This window comes from Cyrtonyx montezumae, unplaced genomic scaffold (assembly GCF_038088225.1).
Source record: "Cyrtonyx montezumae isolate F1298 unplaced genomic scaffold, pur_monq_1.0 scaffold_3, whole genome shotgun sequence".
NCBI classification, from domain to species: Eukaryota; Metazoa; Chordata; class Aves; order Galliformes; family Odontophoridae; genus Cyrtonyx; species Cyrtonyx montezumae.
This window is the reverse complement of record NW_027072034.1, coordinates 112,919,415-112,941,441: the sequence shown is the minus strand read 5'-3', so window position 1 is coordinate 112,941,441 and position 22,027 is coordinate 112,919,415. Positions and strand designations below refer to the sequence as shown.

Below are 22,027 nucleotides of genomic sequence, written 5' to 3'. Positions count from 1 at the left end.
CGGCGCGGATGCATTTGAACGACGCATGACTATTGTGCAAAGGGACAGAGGGATCCTCTCCAGCTTTGTCTTCTCTACAATGGAAACCTTCCGGGGAGAGACAAACGCACTCAGCCCCACTGTATTGTATTTGTACTTAAAATTTGTACACTTTGTATAATCTGTATCTTGTGGTATTTGGTACTAGAGGGAAAACTTTGGCAAGACATAGCAGTTTTTCTATTTTTGTTATTTCCTCGCCGTTTGATCCGGACTCCGTTACAACACGAACTTTTTTGTACTGTCCTTACAATAGAATTCCTTTTGTAACGCTTGCGAGTGCCGTCATTCGTTTGCAGCGCATTCGGCAGCTCCTTGCCGCCGCCACCGAGCGCCGCGAGCCGCCCGTGCCCAAGCGCATCGGCGTCGGGCGGCGGCCGCTGTCGTCACGGCGGGGCCCGCCCCGGCCCGGCGCGCGGTCACGTGATCGGCGGCGGATCAGCTGATCGCGCAGCGATGGACTTTCTGCTGGGGAACCCCTTCAGCTCCCCCGTCGGGCAGCGCATCGGTGAGCACCGCGCCCGCGCGCGCCCCCGCTTCCTCTCCCCCGCGCTCCCCCGAGGGCGTCTGCCCGCGTGCTCATCCGCCCGCGGGACCCCCTGCCTCCGCGGTGGGACACGGAGGGGGCCGGCCTGTGAGAGGGGAGCTCCGCTCTGACTGACGGGCGCCTTCGACCAATAGGAAACGCGCAGCCCGAGGCGGTTCCGTCGGCTGCCCCGCCGGCCAATCCGGGCGTGGAGGGGTCTTGAGGCGGCGAGGCGAAGTTTCCTCGCTTAAAGGGGCTGAGGAGCGGTGGTCCGAGCCACGCCCCCTGGTGGCGCTGAGGTCCGTGATTGGCTCGGGACCATTCCCGCCTGCACCTCTTCGGGGGCTTCGCGGGAGGAGTGGGCTCCCACGTACGGGGGCTGCTGATTGGCTGAGTTCCGGCCACAGCGACCTATCAGCGCTCTGGACGGGAAGGCGGGAAGGCGCCTTTTACTACCTGAAGAGGCAGCTTGAGCTGGCCAGGGCTGGGGCTGGTGCGGATTTGTCATGTGGTGGCTGCTTTGGCAGGGCGCTTGAATTAGATGATCTCTAGAAGTCCCTTCCAATCCCTGCACTTCTGTGAGCCTGTGATCTGGTGGGATCCTCACCCAGTAGCACCCAAGGGAAAGCAGCATCCACTTGGTGACCTTTCAGGCCTGCAGACATTAAGCGTTTTAGTCCCTGTGCTCAAGGCTGATTGGTGAGCGCAGAAAAAAAAACAGTCCAAGAAAGTGGAGCAAAAGGAAAGAATAAGGCCATGAGCAGCTACACTGCTCTCAAAGCAGAGATGCAGTTCTTAAAGTACTTAGAATAAAGATTCCTTTATTCTCATGTTGTACCATGTAAATGCCTTCAGGTTGTGCTTGAAGAAACACGGTTGATGTTTCCTGCTTGATGTCTCCATCTTGTGCAATCTGGCCATTTCTTGTTTATGCAGTTGCTCAGTCTTGCTTTTGGTTGCTTGTGCAAATCTTGGTGCTGTTCTTCCCCGAAGCCCTTGATTCAGAGTGCTTGCAGGGGTGAACAACATGCTGTGAATGGGATGGGAAAGGAGCAAGCTGCTGCACTGCTTTCAGCGCACACGTCAGTGTCCAAATGAATCGTGGGCACAGTGATGTGAAACTCCCAAGTACTGGGTGGTATTGCTGAGATGCGCTACAGCAACCTGGGGGAAGGTTCACTTTAACCTTCCCAAACACGGGAAAGTTTTCAATAAAGAACAGCTCTGTGTGACATTTGATGCCTCCCCAGGTGACAGTCACACCTTTCATGGCGCTTCCCAGGAGATGAGTATCAGATACATCGTTGTGTTGGAGTCCTGGCAAACTGAAGTCATCTTTAGGTGTTACAAAGTAATTCGTGCCCTCTGCCTCTTCTGAGCAGTTCATCTGATGTAAGCGGCTTCCTTGCCAAACTTTACTTCTCTTAGAGAAGGGATTTTCAAGCAACAAACTAACAACAAAGAGGAAGAAAGTGTTTCAAGAGTTTTGTCAAACAGAAGCTCAGACTACTTAGTAGTAGATATGTGACAGTAGAAAGATCCTAATGATTGGCATACATTGGGGTTATTGGAGTCCAAAGGGGTGGAGGATTTGCAGTGTATGAGAAAGGAACTGAGGTGTGGAGGACTTAAAAGGGCTGATGGCTGTAAATACAAATGTTTTCTCCTTTTGAACATTGCCTAACAACATCCTGGGGACATAGATAAATGCTATCTTTCCTTTTTAATCTGAGACACGAACAAGACTTACCTGAAGTTGTTCGGTAGGTCCATGGCAGCTGCATGCAGAACCCTTGAACCTGATCACTAAACCTACACAGTGCTGCTGCTTCAGGCTGTCTGCAGAAAGCTGATATTGCATCTTTATAAATTACTTGGGCAGAGTGATGTATGCCTGATACATCTTAAAAAGTATAAAACAGCTTTAGGTGAAGGCTACGGAATGAAAAGAAAGTACTCTGGTGCAGATTGAAGTGATGTTCTCAAGTTCCTTCATTAATGTTAATTTAGCAAGTCCCACTTGTTTTGCTGAGAAGGAAACATACACTCGGATAATCTCAGTGACTTCTTACAAAATGTATCAGTTGCAGAGGAATAGGTTTACACCTTTTTATTCCCAATCCTGGGATTTCATCACAGAATTTGCCTTTGTCCTGGTTTTGGACTGTGATCTCCTTTCCTAAGTAAGATGAATACAGCCTTTAAAAAAAAGTAAAGTACTTCTGACAAATGGAGAAATTCATGAAGAGTGCTAAAGCACTGTAGTTTGGATCCTAGCAATGAAAGGGCAATTCATTTGGCCTCTACCTAGGAGCTGAAAGAAACGTCAAAGTGGAAAACCTACTTTCAGGGAGATGCTCTGGTAGTAACAAGGCAGAGTGAGAGAATAGAGAGGAAACCAACAGTGCTCTTTCCTAACCCTGAAGTCTGGAATAGCTCGTAATTATAGCAGTACTGAAAGGGAAAGAGAGAGGTTATTTCAGTGAATGAGGGCAGGCAAGGGAGAGAAGTAAAAATGTAATATAGAGATGGAGAGGAGGTTTTTTTTGTTTTTGTTTTTGTTTTGTTTTTGTGCTTGGGAGATGAGTTAAGCATGAGAACCAGGAAAAGTTGAGGCTGGCAAGAGAGAGCGAGTGAGAGCAGATCGCCTTTGCTCATGGTTGAGGGACTGTCTTGTCTTGCACTGTCTTGTCTTGTGTGCTGTGAAAGGGTTGAAGAACTCTATGATTCCTGAGACTTTGGGCTGATTCACAGGAAAGAACAGGATGATAAATTCAGAGACCCAAATACCCACAGCATTGTGGCAGATCGAGTACATGTCCGTCACCATTCTTGAATTAGGATTGAAGACGTGTCTCAATTTTCTCTGGAGAGCAAGCTGTCCCCTCCATCTTCAGAAGAAAGGCACGGCAAGGCTGAAGAAGGCAGTGCTGCCTGAGCTGGTGCTGAAGTTTCCTTTGGGAAGTGAAAGCATGAGGCTTCTCGAGGTGACTTTGCACAGGATGCTGATTTGGGCCAGAGGATATTACAAATTGAAGAGAGGTTGGGAGAAAGGTTGGATTGCTTTCTGCTGAACCTATGCTGTCTTGTGCAACACAATGCTGGTGCTCTCAAACACTTGTTGAAATCGGTGAGAATGCTTCGCAAGGAATTTTAAGCCAGCAGGACAGAGTGCCAAAGGCACTCTGGCAAAAGGCCTGACTTGCAGCAAGGCTCTGGACTCTGACAAGCTGCAGTAGAGCATGAAGGGGTTTCTGAATGCCACCTGGCTGGTTGTGCATACTTAGGGCCGTTGAAGGAGAGGAAAAGGTGCTGGAGCCTGTTTGGTATTGCCTGCCCCTGGTTTCTGTATGTTGCTGTGCTGTTGACTGTACCACTGGGAGTGGCTTTTTGGCCAGCCCAGTGGTGGGCCCTTCCATGTCACACAGGAAGAAGCAAGAATCTAGGAAAGAAACGAAGCCATGAAACTCACACGAGGCATGGCACAATGCAAGGTACTACTGCAGTGTATCACTTATGCTGTGCTCATAGTAATTTCTTATCTTACAGTACCAGATGCATTAATAGCTTACAGTCACCAGATGTGCATCAGATGCCGGAAAGGAAGATTCAGTGCTTTGTTTTGACTCATGCCACAGCTCTCTGTGATTCTGGGTTGAGGTGGGCAATTTACAAGGCAGCAGCATGCCAGTATCAATCAAACCTCAGTGCTGTCACACTCAGGAAGCTGGTCTGGCCACTAAAACAACATGGTTTTGAAGCAGCCCTGCAGAGGGCCTCTTGCATACTGTATGGTCTTGGTATCGGGCTTTGAAGGAGGCACTATTTATACATCAGCTGATAACCTTCTCGTGAGGCATGCCCTGTGTCAGGCCAGGATCAGCTCCCAGCACACAGAATCAAAAGCTGCCTGATAAGCCCTGCCAGCACTGCTGAGCGGGCAGCTGGGCCCTGCCCCCTGTCCTCGCTGTTTTTAGGGATTTGTTGGCATCTCGGGCTCGGATTTTATGAGGGGCAGACAGCTCATGTGCTAATTACAGCTCATGAAACAGGGCCAGCCGCTCTGATCTTTCACGTGGCTAATGAATATACTTTATTTCCTTTCCTTCTGCAGGCTTTAGTAAAAGGGTAAAGTTCAGGATTTTCAGAGGAAACTCCAACATGTCTTATAAGATTTGAGCAGTCCCTTAGTGCTTGGGAGCAAGGTTTTAGAAGGCATTAGCTCCAGCCCTCCCAAGGCCAGAGAGGCTGGGCCTTAATCTCAGCAGTCAAATTCAAGGTGGTCGCCTTCCTTTTTTCCACATGCCCTAATTCTGCTATTCCAGCTGTGCATTTTCTATCTTCACATTTTATTTATGGCAGGTTTGCTGCTTTCCTGCAGCTTTTCACCCACCAGCCTCAGAAGGGAGGTGGTGGTGACAGGATCACTGCCCCACTGTGGGGTGACTGCAGGCTGTGTATGTCACCTCTGAGGAATCCCCACTTTCCGTGCTGGCCAGCCAGGTGAAGGAGTGTGCATGGTTTGTTTGCATTCCTTTCTGGAAAGCAAACCTGCTCCCCAACCTTGGCAGGGCGAGCACATTTGGAAAAAAAAAGGGACAAGAAAGCAGGTTGCAGAATGGTGCCAAGAACGGGGAAGCATGAGGGAGGGGTGCTGACAGACCCAGTTCACATTTGTGTGAGGCAGAAATGAAGATGAGGAGGCCTGGGGAGATTTTTGAACAGCAGAGACTTGATGGTTAAATTCTGTTTTGTTTCATCCCTGGTTTCTTCTGTAGCTTAGCACTTCCCAACAGGCTCAACTCTATTCCCAAGTTGTGTTTGTTTTTTCCTTCCATGTGCAGTGTTTTTCTTCAGGGCTGAGTAGGGTGGATGTGGACTTCCTTTTGGTAGAAAAAAAGACCAAGAGGTTGATTTGTGGGTTTCATTAGAGGCAACAAGCAGTACAGAGGAACTGCTGGGTAGGCTGGGACTTAAACCAAGCTGTGTCCTGCATGGGAGATAATCCTCAACATGGAGGAGAGCAGCAGTGAAGTGTGGCTTCATGACCAAGGGCACCAAATCCATCAGATCAACCTGAACTGCAGTCTGCCTCCCAGCGGGGCTAGCTCTGTGGTGTCCCAGAACTGAAGAGAGTCATTGGAAAGGTGGAAAAGCATTAAGAACATTCTGCCACTCTCCTTCACTGCTTTGTCCTCTTCCATCAAGTTGTGGCCACAATGTAATCAACCTAATCACAGTGTAATCAGTAGGTTTTGCAGCCAACAGAAAAGTTGGCAGCTGGATTTTGATGAGATTTGGACAGGTAGCTTCATGCTGTGGTGTGTAACCTGTGGGAGGGACAAGTGTACAAGAGAGGGTGTATTGCAGAGTGCTGTGAATAGCTCTCTGACCGATCCTTAAAACAGGGCATCGCAAAACATGATGGATGTGCTTACCCAGGCAGGAGTTAGAAATATTTTTCCAATGTTATGGCCCCTATCCCATTACCACTTGCATGAGCAGGCATTTCATTTTAGTCCCACAGAGGGATCGTTAGCTATTTGGGTTGCAGAGGAGGCTCCCTCTGAAGGGCAGAGTACCCACAGCAGCAAGGGCCAGCTCCAGATTGTGCAATGACAGCCGTTCTGAAAATGCAGGCACTCCTCTAAGTGTCTAAGTAAGCTGGTCTCTGTAAGGAAGCTGGGTCCTTGTTCTCTTAAAGAGCACCTGATAGGTGCTGAACTGGTCTGGCTAGTTTTATTTGTCTTGCTCCACTACTAAATCAGACATCTTATAGGATGGGAAAGCTTGGAAAGATGGTTCTCTCGCGCTCTTTGCCATCTGCTGTATCTCTACATTTCCCCACAGTCTGGAGAGTGCCCAGTTCTGCCTACCCATGGCAGTTGTTTCCCCCACCCACTGGTGGTGACCCTAAAGGCATCACTCAGCTAGTGTGGTTGGGGTGAGACGCAGCTGATTACAGGGTGGAGGCACTGGTGATCTCACTAACAGTTGTGTGTTGCCCAAATCTCTTCCTTGAATAACATCAAGGCTGACTGAGGAATTCCTAATTAAAGGGGACACAATCAAAGCTGGAACATGACTTCAGCCTGCAGTCCTTGTCTGTTGATACTCCCAGGAGGCCAGAAATTCAGGCAAGAGATGCAAATGTTAAACAAATCCTGATTTTTATAGTTTTTTCTTTGCTTATTTACTTTTATAGGACTTGTAAAAATCATGGGGATCGTTCATTTGTTTGCTTAATTTGATGCAAATAAAAGCAATGCCAGTGACATTAGATCCATGTCAGGGTGAGCAGGCCAAACTCGTGGCTTCCTTTGCTGGCCCTGCAGCAACAAAGCAAATAATCCCCCTTTTCTTCAGTTGTGCAGCTGAAGTCATTTGTTTTCCACTGAGGCCCTCTCCCTTTGTGTGTAGGGCACCAGAGATCATGCAGTGTGTTTTTGTGAGCTCACAGCATGCGTGATGTGGGCAAAGCTGCTCAACTGCCCATCCCAATACCAGCCAGCGATGTGCTTTGTGGTGGTGACACCTAGTGGGAAGCACTTGCTGGCTCAGACTTTGCAGTTTAATTCACGTTGTTAAGTGTTAGGATGCTCACAGCTGAAGAGCAGCCTTTCTTAGCTTTGTCTTGTCTTGGTTTCTGTTTTCCAGAGAGAGCTACTGATGGATCCTTGCGGGGTGAGGACTGGTCTCTTAACATGGAAATCTGCGACATCATTAATGAGACAGAAGAAGGGTAAGGAAGCTGACAAAGGTTCTCATCTAGCAGCAGTTCCCCACACATTTCCTGTAACACTGCCTCCCCGCACCACAATGGTAGTAGCATGCAGTGGTGGAGGTAATAAGCTGGGCTGCCCAACAGTCCCTTCGATGAGACTCTGCTGGGACATCTAGAGACAGAGCAGAGCTGTCAGAGCATTTGATAGATGCTTCCCTGTGACCTTCAAGAGTACAAGGAGCCATTCAGAGTCCCCAGAGAAATCTTGATTCAAGCCAGGCTGCCTCCCATCTCCCAAAGACACATTTGCAATTCTTTCACTTTGATTTATTCCTCTTTCTTATCCCTCTCTCTCCACTGGGAATGTAAAAGTCTTCAGGCCAATGACTGAGGCGAGAGGAAAATCTCAGGAAAGCCCTGCTGGGGTTATGTTCTCAGTTATTTTCATATACTTCTGCTCTGACATGCACAAATGTAGGCATTCCCCCTGAGAAGGGATGTTAGAAATCTGCCAAACGTGTTAAATCTGGAGCTGGGGATTTGCCAGTGAATCCTAGGGGGTCTGCTCCATCTCACAGTGGAGATGTCAAGAACAGCATGTAAAAAAGAAGGTGATACATGGAATGAAAAATGTAGGTTTCACTCCTGCTGTCCCACCTCACAGGGAAGCTGATAGATAGCAAGCTCTGTTTGAAACTTAACAGTTGTATGGAAACAGAGTCAAACATCTTATCTTATGGATCTGTGGGCCCTTCTTTTCTAGTCCTGCTCTGTTCATGGTATAAATATGCCTGTCTTTGCCAGCAGTTCTTAGACCCAAGCTGTTACCACTTGGTGTTTCATTTCTGGGCTGCTGCTAACACAGCTGTATCATCCTGGTTTTGAGGTCTCTCCCCTCTCATGTCCATCCATTGCACCCTTGCTTCCCCATGGCCCCCCACGTGCTTCCTCATTACCTTAGTGCCTCCATCTCACTCCTGTCCTCCATCACTGCTGCTCTTCCAGTCCAGCCTCTTTTCCCCTGCTCTACTGGAGCATATTAGTCCTTTAGTGCCCACTCACAGTACCACAGTGCTTCTTCCCTCAGAGTGGTTAAGGAAGCCCTGCTATGCTGCCACGCTCTTGTCTACCTATGCAAGATTTTGCCACTGCATCTCCCAAACTTCTTTTTAGCCTCATTTCCTCCAGGAAAAGGTCTCTCTTTCCTGTTTCTATCCTATGCCAAGCTTGTTGTGATCTTGTCTGCATTGTCACTGCCATCAGATTTTGCTTTACCCCAAACAGTACATTTCTGGTGTCACTTTTACTCTCCTCTCTATTTTGTCTGTACACCTTGGTTTGTTGCAAACATCAGTACAGAAGCCTCCTGTTTCAGCACCAACACTCAGCAGCAGGACCTAGCTCCTTTTGCAGAACTACATGCAAAAACTGCTTTGTCAGTCATTACATTAGCTCGCACTGAAAACATGATGGGGAAGATCACCTACTTTGGATGCCAGTGGCTGTTTTGCTTTGCCTTTCCTTAGGTGGGTCTCACCCTTCTGATGATCTTTCTCCGTCTGCTTTTTCCTGCAGGCCCAAAGATGCCTTCCGAGCCATAAAGAAGAGAATTGTGGGGAATAAGAATTTCCATGAAGTTATGCTGGCTTTGACGGTGAGTGATCACCATTCTTTCTTAGCTCTGTGATTCTCACTGGGTCCCTGAGTGCAAAAACACAGTACCCAAAGACACATGCAAGCAGAGAAGACTGTAGTAAATGCTTCTTTGCCTTCAAAGGTCTTGGAGACATGTGTCAAAAACTGCGGCCATCGCTTCCATATCCTTGTAGCCAGCCAGGACTTTGTAGAAAGCGTCCTGGTGAGAACAATCCTGCCGAAGAATAATCCACCTGCCATAGTGCACGACAAGGTGCTGACCCTCATCCAGGTGAGCCAAAAAGAGTGAGCATCTGCACCAGTGAAAGGACCTTTTGTCTTTAAGTATTTGCATATTAGTGTACTGTAAATTATGTAAACAGTTATGTGAATTGTTATCTCCTTCTCCCTAGTCCTGGGCGGATGCTTTCCGCAGCTCACCGGACTTAACTGGTGTTGTTGCTGTCTATGAAGACCTTAGACGGAAAGGCCTTGAGTTTCCCATGACTGATCTGGACATGCTGTCACCCATCCACACACCACGGAGGGTATGGAAGCATTTCTGAGGAGAATGGAATTGTACTGTGGCTGTTCTGGAGCTGTGAGGGTACTACAGTAGCTCTAGGTTGCAGTTAGAGGAAATGGGGAACGAGAAGCTGCAGGAGGGTCTCTTTGCAAGGCCACAGTGGACAAAGTGGCTTAAAGCTACAGGGTAAGAACTTTGAGGGAGGTGAGGCAGAGAAGTTGGAAGACTTACTGAAAGCAAATGGGGACTTAACATCAACATTTCTTTCATAATTGCACTATCCTGTCAGCTGTGAGTGTCTAACATCTCTATCACTTTTCCCACCTCTGTCCACAGTCTGTGTACAGCTCCAACTCCCAGCCTGGACAGAACTCACCTCCAGTCAACTCCCCTCAGCAGATGGAGTCCATCCTCCACCCTGTCACCCTGCCCTCTGGGAGAGGCACATCCAGCAATGCGCCCATCACACCCACACAAGAGCAGGTGAGTTGGACACAGACCCTCTGCTGCTGCTGGCTGTCCCTCCACTTGGGGTCTGTTTCACAAATGCTGTTCTGGGACTGCTGTCCTGCTCCTTCCCCAGCCTAGATCAGTAAGCATCACCCTTCAGGGATTTCTTAGAGCTTTATCATGGTCACAGTGATGAACCACAGAGTGGTTACTCTTCCCTAAGACAGAGCTGCTTGCAGCTACTGTGAGGAGGATCTTCAGGCTGTAGGGAAGTGAGGATCTGAGACATGCAGGCTTTGAGCAAGGTCTTTGTAGTGCAGTGCAGCAAAAGTTTGCTCTGTAGATGCCTCTGTGTCATCTTTGTTTGTCTTGCCTCACTGCTGACTTCATATGAATCAACCCTATCTGGCTATGCAGCTTGCGAAGACCAGGGCTTTCTCAGTTGTTTCCTCATCCTCTTTTCTTCTTCCTCACCCTGACTTAAGACACTAAGTTCAGCATTAATTCTCCAGCTACTAGTAAGTTGCATCCCCTTGCAGAATAGAAGCTAGAAACTGCTCTCAAGGATCTTATTAGTAGCTTCTGAAACCAGAGAGGAAAAGCTTCAACTTCACTCTTAGCCCGGACTCACCTTCTGAATGGGAATTCATTTTTTCCCCTCTTCTGCTGCCTCTGAAATGAAATCATTTGAGTGGTTGCCACAGAGGAGATGCTAGCTGGGGAGAGATTGAATCATAACAGCAGCCTTTGCTGGTTATTAAAAATCAGGGTTAGGCATAGTGGCAGAGGTTCCCAGTGAGAGCCTGGCATCTTTTACCCGCAAGTGAATTTGATGGTAAGTAATGAGGCTTCCTTCTGCTGAGAGCTCCTGGGAACCAAACTGAGCAGTGACAAATGAGTTCTCCAGTGGCTTTTCCCTGCAGCTTTGTGAATGCATCCGCACTGTGCACTGCCCTTCAGATACCTCAGCTATCCCCTGGCCTTCGCAGGGTAAGCAGTCACTTTTCCTCCCTTCTGCAGATCAAGAAGCTGCGCAGTGAGCTGGAAGTGGTGAATGGGAATGTGAAGGTCATGTCGGAGATGCTGACAGAGCTCATGCCATCCCAGGCTGAGACTTCTGACTTGGAGCTGCTGCAAGTAAGGAACACAAGGCAGCTGCTGGTGGGACAGAGGGCTGGTACATGGAGCTCAGTTTAGCAGTGACTTGATGAACTGAGACATTATGCATGCCAGGCATGGGGAACAATTGCACTGGAACAGTTCAGTGTGGGATTTATCAGGGAGTGATGCGATAAGGGAGACACAAGCATTGAGGAGTTTCAGTGGTCAAGGGAATTTGCCCTGTTGAGGTTGGAATCATCTCACATAAGGACCTGTAATCCCTGAGGGCTTTGATTCCTGACTAATATGTTAAGCAAGTGGTATGCAATTATTGCAAGGACAGAGGAAACTAGTAACCATAAATCCCAGACTTGATTTATCTCTCACCAACTTCTGTTCCTCCTCTGTACTTGCTGATAGGCTCCAGTAGGCTCTGGAGTCTGTTGCATTCAGACTTCCAAATGTGCAAGTGCTCAGCCTTAGCCTGACTCTTGTGGTAACTATTTCTTGCTATGAGCAGGAGCTGAATCGGACATGCAGAGCCATGCAGCAGCGTGTGCTGGAGCTGATTCCCCGTGTCCAGCATGAGCAGCTCACTGAGGAGCTACTCCTCATCAATGACAATCTCAACAATGTGTTTCTGCGCCATGAAAGGTACCTCTGTCCTCCCTGCTCTGCTCTTCCGCAAGAGTTGACTGCCCTTTGGTAGTCAATCCCACCTTTTTATCTGCCCATGAATATAATGCTCAAGGTTTGTCAGCCTGTATTACCCATCTTAGAAAGAAGAGCCAGTCCTCAGATCTTGTTGACTTATCCCTGCCCCTTCAATACACAGTGGTTTTTGTTGATGGAATATAAACATAACCCAGAAGAAGGGAACTGCGTGAAGAGAGCTGGTTTTCTAGCTCTGAGGCAGACAAGCACAGAAAGGACTTGCCTAGGTAGAATATTCACCTGTTTTTGTCCTCCACTTCACCAAATTCATCTCTGCTACTAGAGTGAAGAGAATTTGGCCTCCTGTGTCTGTCTAGGAGAGCTAGGTTTGAACTATTTTGATTAGAAGTAGTTTTGGAGTGTCACAAAAAACTTCCTTATGTCTCATCTTTGGAAACATATCATTGGAGACATCAGCTCCGAGGGCCCCTTTGTGGTGTCTTCTGTGTGGGGGAGAAATTAGGCCCTGAACATGGTTCCCCTTTTCTAGTATGTAGGATGGGGCAGGCTATGCCAGGCCTTACTGAGAAATCTCTTGGGCTGAGGGTGAATAAGTGCACGCTACTGAAATGCATTCTGTTACATCCTGTCATCTTTCCTGTAGGTTCGAGCGTGTCCGGACAGGACAGCCAGTTAAGGTAATTCAAAGCTACTGCCTTTTATACAGCTCAGTTTGCATCTGCACAACCTGGGACGTCCCACTGAGTTGAAAAGAGATTCAGTCTGCCCCACTTGCAAGCTATAGGCTTTCCTCTCCCAGCCCAGCTGCACCAGACCTCACCAGTGTGCAGGACACTCCAGTAACCAGTGCTAGACTTTCCTTTCCTAGCAGTAGGCTCCTTTTCCTCACCCAAAGAATAAGGACAGACTAGTAGTAGATACGGTTTCTGGGTTTTGAGCATGAAGAGGACCATGTCTGAAATGAGCCTGCTTGTGTCATCATTGGCCTGTTGTCTGAGCCAGCACCTAACCTACTGACATCCCAACAGAGCTGGGACTTAGGTAACAGGATGCATTCTGCCCTATTCCCAGCCAGTTCTCTTATCACTGTCCCCCTTCTCCCAAGGACAGACTCCCCAGTTGATATCTTTCAATGGGTACAGTAAGGCTTTCCTTTTCAGTGTTAATGTGCTAGGACTGGGGAGTCAAAGTGTCTGAGCCTCTCAAACTCTTCACTATCTTCCATTTTTTCTCCAAAGGCACCAAGTGAGACAGAGAATAGCTTGATTGACCTGAGACCCAGTACTCCCTCTGCAGTGAAACAACCTGAAGTCACCAACAACCTCTCCTCTCAGCTGGCTGGAATGAGTATGTTGCCACGCAGTATTCTCCTCAGTCTTTCTTCTGTGCTGCTGTAAGAAACCTGTAATGCACTTCAGTCACCACCTAAAATAATTTAGCTATATTCATAAAGTAGCCTAGACAAACTGAGTACACTGTCAACTAACAAACTAATGAAGATACCTGTGCATGCCAAGAGACTCAAGCACGTCTCATTCACACCTCACACTGTGCAGGACCTCAGTGCTAAGTTGTGGCTAAGAACTGGGCTTTCCAGAAGGGAAAGGGAGAAAGTTGCTCTCCCTCCCACCCCTAGCAGCAATGCAGTTGTTTTTCTTGCCATGTGGTATCAGGCAGGCCGCCAAGGTCTGGGAGAAGAAAAGCTGCTGAGCTGTACTGCAAAGGCATCCATGAGCATCTTGGGCTTAAGAGACAGATCTTGACAGGCTGTCAGAAAGCCTGGGGGATCCTGAGGGATATTCAGGACATACCAACATCCTACAAAGTCATGCCTGAAGCTGTCAGTGACTGTGAGCATACTTGGTACAACTTGGATGCAGCTGGAGAAAACTTAACAATGCTGTATTTACAAACAAGCCAACAGAAATATTTTTCAAGTCAGAGTTTTTCAGGTGATGCTTAGTTCCTGAAAATCCACTCTGGTGCATAACACATGTTCCACAGGTTATGGAGGAATTCCCCGTGTTGTTTTAAATGATTAGAAACACCTTCCCTTCAGAATCAGTGCAGTAAATTGCTGCTGCTGCCAGAGACTGAGCTAAAAATATCTGCTGAGCAGGAGAAGTAACTGATTCTGTCACATCACCCATGTCACTGAATACACTGTGCTGCTTTTGAGGGGCAAAATCCAATAGTGGGCCTGGAACAGCTCTAATGTTAGCCTTCCACTTAGCACCTCCAAGCCCATGACACTCCATTCATGTCTCCATGCTGCTTGCTCACCTCTCTTCTCTCTCCCACAGCCTTGGGTTCAAGGAGCGTGAGTGCAGGGCACTCCCTCGACACCTCTGGCAAGCTGGAGGAAGAGTTTGACATGTTTGCCGTGACCCGTGGCAGCTCACTGGCTGAGCAACGCAGAGAGTGAGTGTAGCAATACCTCTGTCCTTGCCTTCTTGCAAGTGGGGAGGTGGCAGGGGAACTGGGGCGATGATTCCACCCAGCAACAGTTAGTGGGAGGCAGTAGGGTTCAACAGAAATGCACTCTTCCCACACACAATGTTTGTAGGATTACTTCTATATTACTTCTGTATTTCCAGTCATTCTCCCTTGCTGCCATTTCCCCCCATTCGCAGAGTTCTCCTGATCAAGTGGAAAAGGGAATGGTCTCTTGTATACACATCCCTCACCAATGGACATTGCGGTGCTGTATGTGCTGGCGAGGCTCAGTGTCAGAGATGAAGGTGCAGAATGAGACTGGATCAGTTTTCTTGTCTGTCTCTGAAAACATAAGTTGCTCTGTGCACTGGCTGGGCTGCTACTAAACTTGGTTATCACTGAATATCAGTGGAATCTGATGGACAGAATATTTAGCTGGAGTGCAAGAGGTGCACAGTCTGTTGCGCTTTGCAAGGCAGGGCATTGATCTAGGCCTCAGCTTCCCTCCTGGTGAGTGGGACTGGTTTTTCATCTTCTAGTGTAGTTGAGACCTCCTCCTACACTGAACAGGTCTCTTCTCTTCTGCAAAGAGTGAATTTTCTGAATTCTTTTTCTGGAAAGAGCCAGCAACAGCTGTGCTGACTGGATCCTTTTGGCTTGACAGACTTGACAGTCATACTCTGTTTCATACTCTGTTTCTCCTGTCAGAATCACCCACTGTTCTTCATAGGTTACCAAACAGTAGAGTCCACAGGCTTATGGCTGCTTCCAGCCCTCAGAGACCTGTGCTCCTTATCTCCATCCACTTGAGTGCCTTCCTGTGCAGCTGGACAGTGGCAGGTTAAGATCTCATAAAGATGTCTCCTTTCACTCCCTTGCCTCAGACTGCATCTAGTAACCCGTGGGCAGCACACAATTTATTCCTGGTCATCTTGTCCAAGCACTGAGCTCCTCAAGCTGATTGCCCTGGCAGGCCTTGCTAGGAAGGAATTCTGCTCCTGTCTCATTGACTGTCCTCTGTACTGTCTTTGCTCTACACCACCCTTCAGGGCACCACGCTAAGGGCTGTGAGCACATTGGGCTGTTGGGAAGCAGTGATTGAACACACACAGCTGTTCTGGGCTCAGCCTGAGCATGACTGCCAACACTTGCAGCTCTGATCCACTTTAGTCAGGGGTTGTGAACCCATGTACAGAGTCCTTCAGGGTGTGCAAAACTGCTGTATGGAGGGTACTCCCAGCACACAGCAAAGCGCGATGCCTCAGAATGGGACAGAAACACTGGTGCCAACAGCCCCTCTGAAACCCAAGCTGCTGGTATGTTCTCAGTGCTAGAGGCTGAGGAGCAGCTGGGCAGGGGTGGAATCATATCCTCTCCAATGTGGTGCAATCCTTAATAGACTGAGGCTTGTGATCTTTGCGGTAATGAAGCGTCTTCTATTTATTCCTCACTGCCTTCCATCTGCTTGCACTTGCATCCCTGCCAGGTAGTCTCTGTTCTCGCTGTCTCAGGTTTCCCATTTCACTCAGCACCCTCTGCTCTCAGTATCTCCCTCTCCTTGAACAGTCCCACTTCACTGCTGCTCCCAGGCAGGGTGTGCTGGCAGGGGACACAAGAAAGGCAGCTAAAGTCTGTTTCTGACTCCTGATGCTTCATGGGTTGCTCAGCAAAGCAGTGCTTGAAACACCTCAAGCCCTTCCTGCCATTCTTCCTCATCAGTGGCATGGTAGTGGTGCTGTACTTCATCCTTGATGCCATTGTCCACAGCGGCCCCTTCACTGATGAGCACTTTTTTGAGAAGTTTGATCGACGGTGGCCCAAGCCCTCAGCCCCCAACAAAAACAGCTCCACATGACGATCTGCTACAGCTTCAAGAAGCGGCCTGGCTGGAGGGGAAACCTGAGGAGAGCTCAGAGGGGCTTCATTCTCCTAGCGTGGATGGATTGTTTTCTCCAGTCTGCATGGATCAGATGGTGAAGCATGGCATTAGTGTGTGTGGTAGCAGCCTGGAGGGAACACAGAAATGGGATAAGGAAGATGCTGGGTGGGACTTGTCTGTGTGTAGAAATGTAATGGGATGTTTGGAGACCCTGAAGCAACAGCATGCTTTTCTGATCACTCGGCTAAACCTCCTATATGGTATAAACCTGTAAGTCTCTGCCACCATCAGCTCTTGAGTGCTGGTTAGAGATAGAATTTCGAGATGTGTTTCTGCCATGAAGATACATGAGCATACAGGGGCTTTGTTGCTCTACTGCACAGTCTGTGTTAGTTATCTCTCTTCTGTAGTCAACCCCAGGGAAGATCAGTGTTGGATGCACCTAGCTCTGTAAAACTGTGTTTCAGTCTGCTGGACAGTTGTTTTTAGGTGATGCCTTGTCATCCCCTTGTCAAGTGCCAGAGCTGTCCTCTGGTATCCATAGTGATGTTGCAGGGAGTATATTAGTCTGTTTTATGGTGGGTTGCATTTGTCTTTAGTAGGAGTTTTGTGCACCTTTCTAGAAGCTCTTGGGAGGAGAGTGGTGAGAGATGAAAAGTTGTGCAGTCAGCACCCTGAGTATATATTTAGAACTCCCCAATCTTCACTCGCAGACATTATATCAACCTGTGTGTTATCTAACTTCATGCTTTCAGGGTAAAGTACGAAGATCCCCAAGCCACCAAGGGACTCACTGGTGCCCTGGATGCCCGGCAGCAAAACACAGGAGCGGTAAGTGGCTGCAGAGCCTTTAATATGTGACTGGGAGTGGGAGAGTGGGAGTATCCTCCTTGCTCACTAACACAGTAAACGTGCTGTCTTTTTGGAAAAAAAAAAAAAAAAGTCAAGCATTTAACATGGCTGATGATAATTTCTAGGCTTTACCAACCTGCGTTTACTATCTGGACTCTATACCTCATTATTTACAACCCAGAGATGGGGAAATGTGGCAAGTCTGAACTTGACTCATACAGACATAGGATGGCCTCCTTACATCTGCAGGAAGTAACCACTTGAAAATGTGATTTATTATTACACTTTAGTAGCTTTCCAAGTCCGTTTGCCTCCTCTCTGCAATCAGAGAAGTGGGCCACTGGTAATAGTGTGTTCTTTCCCCTACTCTAAACCCACTGCCTCCCTTTTCCCTGACCCTCTTGCAACAACAGCGTTCAGTCCAGACTCTCTCTCGACCAGGAGGAGTCTAGTGCCTCCAGTGATGGAGCCCAGCTGACTAACTGGATGATGCGGCAAGGGATGGTGAGATCGTGGAGCACCAGTAGGGAGAAAGGAGGCTGGGGCTGCTGGGTTGCAGGTGGTGCTGGCACAGCACGTGTGGATGCACTGCAGACATCAGGAGAGACTGCAAACTGAAATGGAGCAACCCTGGTCTGGGCCAGTTTGAAGACCAGGAAGGAAGTAGGCAGTGTCAGTCCTTCCTCAAACGTGTCAGTAGGGAAAAATCCCAGAAGTTCTGAGACCAAAAGAGCATGTGCCACTCTGGGTCAAAGGAATGAACCAGTGGTATAGGGAAGGCTGCCACTGCTTGTTCCCTCTGCAGCTTCTCCTGCCTAGCATGAGCTGCCACATTTGGAAGAGAACATATTCTGGCTTTTATCATGCTGGAGGCCTTCTCCTGCAGATAAAGTGTTCAAGCTTTCAAATTTGGTCTTTTGGCAGCAGGAATTCCTGCATTTGCATCCGCTCAGGCATGCTGAAGTTTTGATACTGTCCCAGGTGCGAAGTTTGCTAGCCTTTCTTCCTAAAATAGGCACTGCCTAGCCTGATGTCTGCTCTAGGGAGTTTCCCCACATGCTGTCCTGTTGGCTTGAATGCACTACCCGGAGAGGAACTCTTTGAAACCTCCCTAATTTAATATATCCTCTTCCATCCCCACTCATACATCTGCCAGCTGTGGTAACTATCTGAACTTGCTACCTGGTTTGGGGAAGTCTGGCTGTCCTTGGTGTGAAAAGGTTGCTTTCTCTTGATCTTGCTGTTTTCTGAGGGTGAGGGAGTTATTTGTATGACGAGAGTAAGAAATAATTTCCTAAAATTACCCTCTGGCACATCTGCTTGTGAAGCTTCTAGCTGCCCCCTGCTCAGCTTTGTTCAGGAGTTCATGACTGGAGAAAAGGATCTGGGGGTTTGAACTGGACTTGGTTTCTGTCATGGATATCCCTGTCCATTAAAAAGGTGTTTCTTTGCTTCTTAAATGTGAGGTCTTCTGAGGTAACCTCTTCCCTACTGAAATATATTTTCTTCACTTTGATTTTAATTAAGATACAGTTGTAGAGGACTTTATCTTTCATTGATCTGTGTCTGTAGTTTGGTGTGATGTCAATTACTGCCTTGCTCCATGATCCTACCAGGGAATCACTTCTTGGCCTTTCTCCCTTTGTATGGTATCAAACACTTGATATCTTAAGCACCACAGACTTTGACATCAGGCTGTCACTGCTTCGTGGAAGGGAAGTGGTGTAAAGCACATCTCCAGTTCTCTGGCTTCCTCACCCCAGCAGCCAATTTCCACCTCATGGGTCCTTACCAAAATGGAAAGCTGCATCTTGTGCTAATACCCCAAAGTCAGCTGCCAAACCCCAGATGCTTTTAATGTCATGTATCCTGGAAACTATGCGTGCTTGGATGTGGATGGGGCAGAGGAAGGAGGTGAGCCGTTGGCAGCTGGGAGAGCTTTGCTATGGCAGTGGTGGGATTTGGAAGGGCTTGAACTGACTGAGTGATGGGGCAAAAGGGCTAGCTTTCAGGTTGGGCTTTCCTTTGTCAGAGTGGGTTTCAAGAACATCCTCTCTTCTCTTGGCCTCTATTTCCTTCTGTCCCAGGTGCCAGTTCCCCAGGCAAATTTCATGGAAGACATAGAAAAATGGCTGTCTACTGACGTGGTAAGTCAAGGGCTGCTTAGCTGGAGGCGGCAGTGCTGTCAGAGCTGCCTGTGAGGTTGGCTCTTGAGCACTGTACTGCTGTGTGTGTGGCACAGGCTGCTTGGAAGGAGCAGGTCAGGAAAAGCTGAGGACACAGGATCTGGACTACTGTGTCAGTATATAAGGCTTCTAACCACGCCCTTCTTCTCCAGGGAGAGTCAGAGGATGGAAAAGGTGTCACCAGTGAAGGTAAGAGTCACCAGCAAGCCCCTTTCCCAGCTGGCATCACTTTGGCTTTTTCACGAACTTCCCTCCTTGCTGATGTTCCGCTCTGCTTTTGCCCCAGAGTTTGACAAGTTTCTGGAAGAAAGAGCAAAAGTTGCAGACCGACTACCCACTCTGTCCAGCTCTTCAGCAGGGATGTCCGCCTCCCCCGCTGCTGCCAGCCGCCATCGGAAGCAAGCAAAAGAAGACGATGCTATGTTTGCCTTGTGAACACTACAGGCTGGTGTGCTGTGGAGCAAGAGGCTGTGTGTGCTGTTTCGCTCGCCTCCTACCAGGGGCCAGCAGGGGAAGGACTCTGTCCCCTTCCTCCACTCTCTTCCTGTTTTCTTTTTGAGTTGTTTTTATTTTGAAGCTGCTTTCAGATTTCAGATAATCTGTTGTGTTCAGGGATGTCACACAATAGGCTTGTGAAGAGGGTTTTCAAAGCTGCTAGAGAACGTGGGAGTTCAGCGGACGGCTTTTTTGGTACAGTGTGGGTAAAGCAGAAGCTCCCCATCCTCCTCTCCAGTGAGTAATTCAGAGATCTTGCCCGGGAAACAGGAGAGGCTGCAGCCTGCTGCTGAAATCATTCCTGCCTGCCTCTTTCCTAGCTCTCTCTCTAGAGCAGGCCTCCAGCCCACTGCCTGCCGCTGTTAGCCTGGAAAGCAAAGGGGGTACGATCCATTCATTGTAGGTGGCAGGGGAAAAACACTACTGGCAGTGGAGCCCTATTGCTCTAGTCTTTCTTGCATAATTGCCTGTGGTATGCAACACTTTCTTACTCAAAACCCCTTCTATTCCTTTCCTACCCATTGATTTATCTGGAATCCTACCCACAGCCCTTGTTTCCGTTGCATGCCAGCCAGCTACCAAAGCCCCTGGCAGCACGCAGGCCTTGAGCTGCAAGTGCTACGCAACCTGCAGGCTGAAGGGGCTGCCTGCTGTGGGTTAGGACGTGCCTTCAGCAAACTCTTGGCACTTAATCTAATTCCCCTATTACTATCCTTTCCTTCCCTCTGTCCCCAGTACGACCCCGCCTCCCTCTCGCTTCCACTGATGCCTTCCACCACATCCCGCTGTGGTGCAGGGGGGATCTCTTAGCCCCTGGCTAACAGCTGTCGACTCCCTGTGTGCCGTGGCAGAGAGCTGCATTGCCTAAAGGAGGAGGCCCTCATAGGCACTGTTACACTGGTGGGTGCATGCTGTTGCTGGGGCAGCTTGTTCAAGCTGGTGAGCGCAAGAGGGGAAGGAAGACATCAGTCATCTCACAACAGCAAAGCAGCCCTACAGCATCCAGGAGCGACTTGCTCGAGGGAGAAACCAGTTCTGAGCAAACCACACACGCTGCCTGATCCTATATGGCAGCTGGGGAGAGGGGTGCTGAGCCTGGGGCTCATGGGATTTCCTGTTGAATGTGGGAGAGTTGCCTTTTTTATTGCACATTAAAGGAGCAAACTCTTGAACCTCCGCTGAAGGAACGCGTGTGTTCTCTGCGCCAGCGTGAGGAAGGGAGAAGGGAATGCAGCCACGTGGCCACATCTGCGCTCCAAGTGAGGGCACAGTGGTGCTGAGAGGAGGCATGGCATGGGGCTGAGGGTGCTGTGAGTCAAGGCAGGTGCTGGCTGCTTTATCTTGGTCTCCTGGGGAGATGGCTCCAACCCATCCCAAAATAGCAAGAGAGTGAGCTACCTCCCACCCCACCCCCCTCTGCCTTCTGATCAGACCCAAATGCACATCTCCAGTCCATAAATCACTCAAAAATGTGCAAGAAACAGTTGCTCTGAAAGGGCTCTGTGGTATCTGCAGCGTGTCCTCAGCTGTCCCTGTGCCATCTCCTGGCGTCAGACTGAGTGGGAGCTTGGAAAACCCTCCTAAGCGCTGGAGTCCCATCCCTGGGGGTGTTCCAGAACCGTGTGGATGTGACACTGAGGACGTGGTCAGTGGGCACGGTGGGGATGGGCTGACGGTTGGACCAGGTGAGCTCAGCGGTCTTTTCCAACCTTACCGATCCTACGATCCTATGATTCCATTTTTAAAGGAACCCGCAGGCTGCTTGCTGATCTCTCCCAGCAGATGGCTGTAGTGCCTCACACGCTGGCAGCCTGAGCTCTGCAAGCTGCGGAGGAAGCCCTCCTGCTTCGCAGTGAGCTGCTTAGAGCTGCGCTCCGCAGGACACCGAACCAAAGTTGTGCCTTATTCCGGGAATTACACCGCAAACTTTAACCTGGCACAAATTCACGCGGTGACCGCTCTGGAGCGTGCACGTGGGTGTTGTGTGCACACATGGGCTGAAGCGTCCATTAAAAACCACCCTGGGAACAGAAGCATGACCCGCACTGGTCTTTTGCATGTTCCGGAGTGCTTGTCTTTACATAAGCTGAAAAAAGCCAGAACATCCCAGTGCTGGGTCAGATTTGCTCCTTATCTCTAAAAATTAAGCTCTTATTAAAAGCTCGTGAGAGTTTCCATATGTTTGGGCTGGGCGGTTCTTGGTATATCAGCATCACGTTCCTCGAGGCAAAAAAAAAAAATTCCCACTCAAATAGTACATGAAATTTATTCTTTTCAAAGGACATTTAACAGATCGGTCTCCTGATTTCCCACAACATCATCTCACACATCAGCACAGAAGTACTCCTTGCTGGTACCCTGGGAAGACTGTTCTCCACCCCACAGGATTTTCATGTTGCTCTACCGTGCCAAAACTTCCTCAAAGCTTATTTGGGACAAGATTCCCACTTCCTTCCCAAATGAGAATGAAGCCTCTTCCATTTCTGGGAAGGGAAGGGAAGGG

General features: G+C 48.8%; 2 protein-coding genes across 3 annotated transcripts in view; both read left to right on the top strand.

The window, feature by feature from the left end:
* Positions 1–22,027, top strand: part of HMOX1 (heme oxygenase 1) — a 456,522-nt gene that overhangs the window by 422,764 nt on the left and 11,731 nt on the right. The window lies entirely within an intron of this gene.
* Positions 459–20,707, top strand: TOM1 (target of myb1 membrane trafficking protein). 2 transcript variants are annotated; one of them, XM_065743045.1, is made up of 16 exons: positions 459–547; positions 7,223–7,307; positions 8,865–8,943; positions 9,067–9,216; positions 9,338–9,472; positions 9,787–9,933; positions 10,921–11,037; positions 11,522–11,655; positions 12,320–12,353; positions 12,915–13,023; positions 13,980–14,097; positions 16,747–16,822; positions 17,285–17,347; positions 18,931–18,990; positions 19,182–19,218; positions 19,316–20,707. In XM_065743045.1, exons 1-16 carry the CDS (start codon positions 496–498, stop codon positions 19,462–19,464), a joined length of 1,545 nt encoding a protein of 514 aa, XP_065599117.1. In that variant the 5' UTR covers positions 459–495; the 3' UTR covers positions 19,465–20,707. The 2 variants fall into 2 exon arrangements, with proteins under 2 accessions (XP_065599117.1, XP_065599118.1); XM_065743046.1 differs by lacking the exon at positions 17,285–17,347.